Genomic DNA, 8,794 nt, shown 5'->3' with positions numbered 1-8,794 from the left:
TGGCTTTAGTCTGAGAACAGCATTGAGAACAGGCTGATGTTAGTTGTTGCTGAGCAGCACTAACCCTAATTGAGGACTTCCCAGTTTTCCATCCTCTTCTAGACACCAGGAGCCAGGAGAAGCAATGTGAACTAGACCAAGGGGTATTCCAGACTGGAAAAGGTAGTGTCAGGAGGGGCTGATTGCTGCTGTGACAGAAAATACACAACAGAAACGATGGACAATTCACCTGGATTTCGGGAATGGCTTAAACAGGAGAAGGTGCTGCTGTGTGTGTGGTCACTGTGGGGTTGGGTAACTTGAGAGAGCTTCTCGTGGGAAGCCTGATGGAGTGTTGCACTGGAACAGAGGTGATGCTGGTGGGAAGCTGGGAGAGGTGTGGAGCTTGTGTTCTACCTGCTCATAGATCTTTGGAGTACACTGCATAGCCACTAACCTCACTTCAGTTGTGCCATTTCTGCTGGAAAAGAGCCTCCTTGAATATGACCCTTGTGAACTTCAAGTTCTTACCTAGCTGGAAAGGCCATAGGTGTTATTGTGCCATGCAGATCATGGGGAAGAATTTGGGGACCACTTGCCGGAAGCTGAGCATATGGAGGGTGTGTTTAATTGCATAACAATGAATCTGGTGCATGTGTGATAGAGCAGGGGCTCCCCAGCCACATCCAGCTGCGACCTTCAGGCACTTGCTGTTTTAACAAAGCCAAAGAAATAGAGTGTAAGTATAAAATGCTGTGCCTTCCATAGTTCTTTATGAAGTATTTGATGAAGTTGCATCATTTCATTGCAAGTTGGCTTTATTACACTGAGTTTTTGCTGTCAGGAACCCAAACTGCAGCTTCTTTCATTGCTCCTCAGAAAAAAAAAAAGGAGGCTTTTGTCCGTAAGTCCATTCCCCAGAGTGTATCAAGCCTGAGCAGTGGGCTGAAGCCTGAAACTGCAGCAGGGATGCTGTTGTGTGTGCGTGCAGGCTGGGGTTACAGCCACACATTAACAACATGGAGGAAACCAGCAGAATCCCTGTGGAAATGGGCCAGGAAAGGCCAAGAGCCTCCACACATGGAAGTGTGGAGCAGTGTGGGCAGGCAAGGTGTTAGCAGTGAGTGCTGATGGACATGTGCCCAAGTGTGCTTTGCACTGATGGTCCCTGGTGGGCGTGAGGTGCGCTGTGATAGTGACAGGTATGGGACAGTCACATGCTTGGATTCCAGGTCTGGAAGCTTCCCATGTGTTTCACGTTATTCCTAGTGTGACATCACAGCAGATGGCTGGAGGTTGGTGGGTTTCTTGTTGTTGTAATGCTACGTAGAAAAGGGAAAGCTTTCATTGGGAAGGTGAGGAAATGAATGTGCACCTTAGGAAGTCCAATCTGGTATTGTACCTGTAGTCTGCTACACATACTGGGAACCATATGGGTATGGGCACTTGTAGGACTGTTATGTTAACACAGGCACAGGGCCGAGCTATGAATCCCACCGGAGTGCTTGCTGCTTTGTGGGTTGCATGTTTTAAGTAAATGACATTTTGTTCCCAGAAAGATGCCTTCAACCACAGCTTTCAGGTGGAAAGGCTGGAATTCAGGTTAGATGTGTTAAATAAGTAGCAAAGATCCTCTGAGCTGCCCCTTGGCACAGCCAGGCCCTGTGGGTAGTCTCATGTGGTTTAGTGCAAACTGAAGGGCACTTGCTGGGCTGTGTCACAGCACAGAGGACCCCAGCTCTGGCTGGTGAAAAGGGGTTTAGCCATTGATGCAGGCACCAGGAATGAAATCCGAGTTGGCAGATATACTGTGTGGCAGTAGTGGCTTGTGTCCCTGTAAGGACAGTGACAGCTGGCTTTCTGATAGCCACAAATCCAGCTTTACACCCACAGGAATGGGGCTGGGATGAACCGTTCCCCTCAGCTTATCCCACAAGTGGTCTTGTGACCGCCACATCTAGTTTCCTGCTGGACACCATAGAAAAGAGCTGTAGTACATCTGTACAGGTGAGCCCAAAGCTGCCGCTTTAGTGGCACACCTTGAGAAGTCAAGGACTCCTTCACTTTAATATTAAGCTTGGTATCTTATTATCAAGCTGCTTCCTAAGAATTAAACCCCTTCTCTCCAATAAAGCACAGCAGTCCAGCTGCACACTATTCTATGGTTCATGGGGTGGACTTTGTGTCAGTGTTTTGGTACCTGGGAAATGCTTTTGGGGTGTCAGTTTGTGAGGGGAGTGGCTCATAAAGATGTTCTGTTTTCTTTAAAGTACAAACAGTAACCATTTCCCTTCCAGTCTGATGTCACTGTGTAATTCCAGACAGCTGGAAGGGCTCTGATGTATGCAAGTGTCAGTAAACCCCTTATAAAGGGTCACAACCTTGAGCTGTACATGAGATTACATTTCAGCTCGCAACCAAGAATTCACAAGGTTACAACTGATGGCACTGGACAGGAAGGGAGCCTCCAACCACCCCAAAATCCCATGTACAAATTTGGATAGTCTCATTTTTCATGTAAAAGGTCAGAAAGGAAGGGCAGGAAATGTTTCCTAGGGAATTAATGTTAACCTGCATTCAAACATGAGCTATCAGCTCTTTGAACATGTGAGCACACACGTGTGGGCCGACTGTCACAGCATGAAGGTTTCTTCCCTGTTCTCAGCCAGGTAACACGGTGTCTGGCATGTGTTGTCCTTCATAGGCAGTTATGGGTTCCTGGGGTAAACCCCTGCATGCAGGTAAGCGAGGGCAAAGCTCAGGCCTTGCCCTTGCAGCGCGGCAACCACTGAACTGGAGCGCATCAAGTAGGAATTGTCACTTTTAATCCGTCACAAAAGAGATGCAACGCGGACAGTATCGTTCAGGCATGCAACATGGCAGAGGTAACAAAATGGAGAGAGAGCAGAGTATAGGAAATAAATCTTTGTGATTAAGTAAAAAAGAAATCACAGAACCATGTCTGCAGGCTCAGCTCTACAGCTGGGGGTTTCCTTTATACAGCAGCAGCAAGTTCACAAGTGATAGATATTGCACCAGAGAGACATGTGCAGTGAGAACAGAATCACATTAATGTGCTGATAAAACCAGATATGACTTTCCATGGGTTACATAAAGTGCCTTTAGAGTCGGTGCAGTTCCAAACAAACCCAGCCCCGGTGGTGGTTAGCTGTTGGCAGCAAACACGTACAGAGCTGAGCCAAACAGGCTGGTTCTCCATAGTGCCAAATCCCACGGTGCCAGGATCCATCCAATGCCGCCAAAGAGGGAAGGGAGATACAAAACCACTGTACAAAGGTAAGGCCAGGGTTCAGCACATGAAATGCTTGATGCCAACCCTAGCCCACATAGTAGTTACAGTCCATGTAAGTATTAGCAGTGGTGCAGCAGTTTGGTTACTGGACATGAGATTTGGCATGCTATGGGGTGTGTGGTGCTCCCCTGCCTGGAACCAGCCCCGTATTTATACACAACGCAACGTCCAGTCCGTGCTTCTGGAGCCAGGAAAACACTGCTGTGCCCAGTGAGGAGTTGCTCTCGCCACGCAGCCACGTCGAGGAGCTTCCCAGCCTCTTCCTACCTCCTTCATGGTTGGGGAACACGAGGCTCAAAGTGTGCTGTGAGAGAATGCCACTGGCCTCCAGTCTGGTACGAAATTAAGAAAAATGCTCAGTTGTCCAAGTAGATGATATTTAATTGTAAGGAAATAAAATCTGAAACTGGCTAAATCAATGGAAAAGTAAACAGGAGCTGGAATACTATACCTGGAAAAGGATTAATCCCATTCATTGCCATTAGAAATTATGTAAAATATTTATTAAGGGCTTTGCCTACAGAGGCACAACATAAATAGAGCAAGTCCTGCTGGACCGGCCTCAGTCCATGGCACGGGGCTGGCACCCCCAGGGCACAGTTCAACTCCTGGAGTGGGACCCCGTGGGGTTTGCTCCGTGGGGCAGCGCCGGGCACGGCTGTGCCAGAGTCACCACGGGCCCTCGGGCCAAGCAGAGTGTGTGCAGGGGGAGGTGGGGCAGCTAATCCACTCCTTCGAAGCCTTGCGCGTTCTCCACCGCCATCAGGAGCTTCTCCCGCAGGTCTTCGAAGGATTCATAGAGAGGTAAATCGAGGCGATTAAAGCTGGGGGGAGAAGGGCAAGAAGCACTCAGAAATCCTGTTAGAGAACTAGGAGAGGTCACAGAGAACATGTCATTGTCCTAATGGTGCCATCTCCCCTGTGTCCTTCGCACACTAACACTTGTGTTCTTGCAGGTACCCCTGAGACCGGACCTGCCTCGTGCCTGCTGCTTTCCAGAGCCGGACATGGCAATTCCTGAGCAAAGGAACCACCTGATGGGAAACCTTACCCCTTTGCTAAAAGGTGGTAACACTCAGGAAGATGCTCTGAATTTACAGGCCACATTCTCTAACCTCGGGGGAAAAGAACCATCCAAAAGGAGGGCTTGCAAAGGTCCTGTAAGATCTAACAGGTAACTGGGGAGTGAATGGACGAGCTGGCTTTGGGATGTGTTTGCTTTTAAATAAAACTTGTTATTCTCTGGGGCCTGATGATGCTCATGGCAGGACCATGTGCTGAAAGCTGGTTTTCCTCCACAGCACTAGTTAAGTTATTCTGCTGCACATCAACAACATGGATTTCAGGTAAGACAAGGCTGGTATTGAATGCTTTAACCCCTTACAAACTCTCTACATTAGGATTAAATGAGGACAGCTCCTAACCTCTCATTTTGAGTGAGCAGTCCCAGGCTTTAGGGCCTTTATGTTAGCACAGCCTCCTTACAAAGCCCAGAACAGAGCTGATGTTTTCACATTCATATTACACTCAGTAAAACATAAACTGCAGCTCCTTTTGCTGGTTTGCCAATCCCAGGAACCACGCAATAGCGGTAAAATAAAGCCTGTTCTAGCTAACACCCATCTTAACCCACAGAAGTCCTGAGGTGTGAGGACTTCCAGTTGTGACTTTTTAATAGCAGTAAAAAGTCCTTATCAGAAGTGCCTACACCTACACTTACTCTATTGACTTGGCCTTTCATGTGTCCATGTCTTTGCCTTTTAAATACAGCCATGGACACACACACACAGGGTCACACGTGTGTGTAGGTTTTGGGGTATCCCATTTGCTAAATGCTGTATGATCCAGAGGTAAATGTCTCCCCTTTCCTGGCAGCAAAACAGCACAGCAAAGGTATTTCATGTTCTGGTTTTATGACTTACCATGTGTGAGCTCTGGGCAGCTTATCAGGACTTCCCCATTGCTCTATTGTAAACAGCTGAGGACCATTTGAACCTGGGTGAAAATGAAACATTGCATGGAGTGTGAGTAGTTGGACACCACAGGGATCTCCTCCCCACTGTCTGTAACACTGAAGGTTTATATTGCTATGAATTGTACCAGGTATTTTACGTCGGTTGTACCGAACTCTTAGTTACAAGTCCATTAAAGCAAATAGGAGTGTGGTTGGTTCTTTCTAGAGCGCAGTTAACCTGTGCAGAGTATCTGCCTTTGTGTAGAGGATGTGTAATGCAGCAGTAGTAACTGCATACTGCCCTTTAACCATGCAACCCCCTGGTTAACAGCCCTACTCACCATAGAGTTCAGCAAATCCATTCATAGGCACACGTGAGGTCCCCGTGACGAACTGCAGCAGCCGGATCCGTTTCTCAGCATCCATCAGCAGAACAGCCTGTTGGAAACACACAACAGGCACAGCTCTACACCCTGCTGGTCCTCAGCCTTGCTGGGGGGGGGGGAGTCAGGGCCGTGGCCTCCCAGCTTTACCTTCCAGAACCACTGGATGACGGGGTGGTTGGGGCAGTAGCCGTTCTTGTAGATGGTGTGTTGTCTCCAGTCGTTGACATCCACGTCACCGAGGCCACACATCAGCAACTACACAGGGAGGGAAGTACATGGTTATGGTGTTACCTGTGTAACCTCTGCTGTCTTCAAACAGCACAAATGTAAATGCAAAGGGGAGTGAGAGCTTTTCTTTAGGAGAGTCTGGAGGAGAATTCCAGGCTCCTGGAGCGACACTGTGCTGTGGGCCAGTGTTCTGCTCAAAACATACAGGGAAGGGCATAGTGGCATCAACCCAGGAAGCTGCAAGATACTCACAGGCTCTTGTATGCACATATTCAACCCTCACTGATTACACATTGCTGTGCTTTTATGTGTCAATACATTACCAGGGAGACAAACCCCTCTGTAAGCAAAGGATCTTGTGTGCAAATTCCCTCACAAAGAGGAAGGGAGGGAGGAGGCGCTGGATCCAACCCAGCCCTTTGGGATGAGCGTTCCTGCCCTGTTCCTGGAACTCACCTCCAGCTCGTTTTCATCAAAAATCTTAATCAGATCAATTGGCAGCAGCTCTGTGAATCCCTGGGAACAAGCAAAAGCCAGGTCAAATCCCGTGTAATTCCAGGGCAGATCCCGGTTGTAGCTAACAGGATCCTTGGCTTCAGGGGTGGAGAGGGGACACAGCAGGGGTGTGAATGCCCTTACCTCCAGGAAAGCGTTCATCTGCTTCTGAACCCTGTTCACAAACCTCCACTGGATCACCAGGCTGCAGGAGACAGGTAAAGACACAGACAAACACAGGGACACAGGGACAGACAGACGGACACAGGGAAAGGCAGGCAGACACACACACACAGAGGGACATACAGATGGACACATGGACAGACAGACAGGGACAGACAGGCAGACACATGAACAGACAGGCACAGGGACAGACAAGCAGTCACATGGACACACGGACACAGGGACAGACAGACAGACCGATGGACACACAGACGGGGACAGACACAGGGACAGACAGGAGGGCACAGGGACAGACAGACACAGGAACAGACAGGAGGACACAGGGAAAGACAGATGGACACAGGGAATGGCAGACACAGACACAGGGACCGACAGGCGGACACCAGAAAGACACAGACAAGCGGACACAGGGACAGACAGGTGGACATAGGGACAGGCAGACACAGGGACAGACAGGCGGACACACGGAGAGACAGGGACAGACAGGTAGACATAGGAACAGATAGACACATAGAAAAGCAGACACAGGGACAGACAGGCAGACAAAGGGACAGGCAGACACACAGAGACAAGCGGACACAGGGACAGACAGGCAGACAGACAGGTGGACACAGGGACAGACAGGCGGACACACGGAGAGACAGACACAGGGACAGGCAGGTGGACATAGGGACAGATGGACACATAGACAAGCGGAGACAGGGACAGACAGGTGGACAGACAGGCAGACACAGGGACAGACAGGTGGACACACAGAGACAAGCGGACACAGGGACAGGCAGACAGGGACAGACAGGCGGACATAGGGAGAGACAGGCAGACAGGGACAGACAGGTGGACACAGGGAGAGACAGGCAGACAGGGACAGGCGGACACAGGGAGAGACAGGCAGGCAGGGACAGAGAGGTGGACATAGGGACAGACAGGCGGACACAGGGAGAGACAGGCAGACAGGGACAGACAGGTGGACATAGGAACAGATGGACACAGACAAGTAGACACAGGGACAGACAGGGAGAGACAGGAAGACAGGGACAGACAGGTAGACATAGGAACATATGGACACATAGACAAGCAGACACAGGGACAGAGAGGCGGACAGACAGGCAGACACAGGGACAGACAGGTGGACACACAGAGACAAGCGGACACAGGGACAGACAGGCGGACACACGGAGAGACAGGAAGACACAGGGACAGACAGGCAGACACAGGGACAGACAGACACATAGACAAGCGGACACAGGGACAGACAGGCGGACACACAGAGACAAGCGGACACAGGGACAGACAGGCGGACACACGGAGAGACAGGAAGACACAGGGACAGACAGGCAGACACAGGGACAGACAGGTGGACACAGGGACAGATAGACACATAGACAAGCGGACACAGGACAAGCAGACAGGGAAGACAGGAGACATAGGAACAGATGGACACAGACAAGCAGACACAGGACAGATGGACAGACAGGCAGACACAAGGACAGACAGGTGGACACGACAGACAGGCGGACACACAGACAAGCAGACACAGGGACAGACAGGTGGACAAAGGGAAAGACAGGTGGACACAGGAACAGACAGGCAGACACAGGGAGAGACAAGCAGAGAGGGACAGACAGGTAGACATAGGAACAGATGGACACAGACAAGCAGACACAGGACAGATGGACAGACAGGCAGACATAGGGAGAGACAGGCGGACACAGAGACAGGCAGACAGGGACAGAGAGGTGGACATAGGAACAAATGGACACATAGACAAGCAGATACAGGGACAGACAGGCGGACACAGGGACAGACAAGCGGACACAGGGACAGACAGGCAGACACACATAGACAAGCGGAGACAGGGACAGACAGGCAGACACAGGGAGAGACAGGCAGACATAGGAACAGATGGACACAGACAAGCAGACACAAGGACAGACAGGTGGACATAGGGACAGGCAGACACAAGGACAGACAGGTGGACACACAGAGACAAGCGGACACAGGGACAGACAGGCGCACAGAGGGAAAGACAGGCAGACACACGGAGAGACAGGAAGACACAGGGACAGACAGGCAGACACAGGGACAGATGGACACATAGACAAGCAGACACAGGGACAGACAGGCAGACAGACAGGCGGACACACAAAGACAAGCGGACACAGGGACAGACAGGTGGACAAAGGGAAAGACAGGTGGACACAGGAACAGAAAGGCGGACACAGGGAGAGACAAGCAGACAGGGACAGACAGGTAGAC

General features: G+C 50.4%; 1 protein-coding gene and 1 long non-coding RNA gene across 2 annotated transcripts in view; one reads left to right on the top strand and one right to left on the bottom strand.

Annotated features, from left to right (window-relative positions):
* The first annotated feature begins 834 nt into the window (after nucleotides 1–834).
* On the top strand, nucleotides 835–4,814 carry LOC133213401 (uncharacterized). The gene is made up of 3 exons (XR_009725810.1): nucleotides 835–1,181; nucleotides 4,249–4,466; nucleotides 4,594–4,814. It is a non-coding gene; the product is annotated as an uncharacterized LOC133213401 (long non-coding RNA).
* The window catches only part of NEDD4L (NEDD4 like E3 ubiquitin protein ligase), a 29,993-nt gene continuing 23,986 nt past the window's right edge, over nucleotides 2,788–8,794 (bottom strand). Inside the window, 6 exon segments of the mRNA XM_061355589.1 lie at nucleotides 2,788–4,116; nucleotides 5,215–5,287; nucleotides 5,588–5,684; nucleotides 5,780–5,887; nucleotides 6,317–6,376; nucleotides 6,500–6,560. Coding sequence (XP_061211573.1) covers nucleotides 4,014–4,116; nucleotides 5,215–5,287; nucleotides 5,588–5,684; nucleotides 5,780–5,887; nucleotides 6,317–6,376; nucleotides 6,500–6,560 — 502 coding nt within the window. The 3' untranslated portion in view covers nucleotides 2,788–4,013.

This window comes from Neopsephotus bourkii, unplaced genomic scaffold (genome assembly GCF_033783945.1).
Source record: "Neopsephotus bourkii isolate Nb327-2 ecotype Australia unplaced genomic scaffold, CSIRO-AGI_Nbou_v1 NB_809, whole genome shotgun sequence".
Lineage (NCBI taxonomy): Eukaryota > Metazoa > Chordata > Aves > Psittaciformes > Psittacidae > Neopsephotus > Neopsephotus bourkii.
The sequence above is the reverse complement of the archived record's forward strand: the minus strand, read 5'-3'. Positions and strand labels throughout refer to the sequence as shown.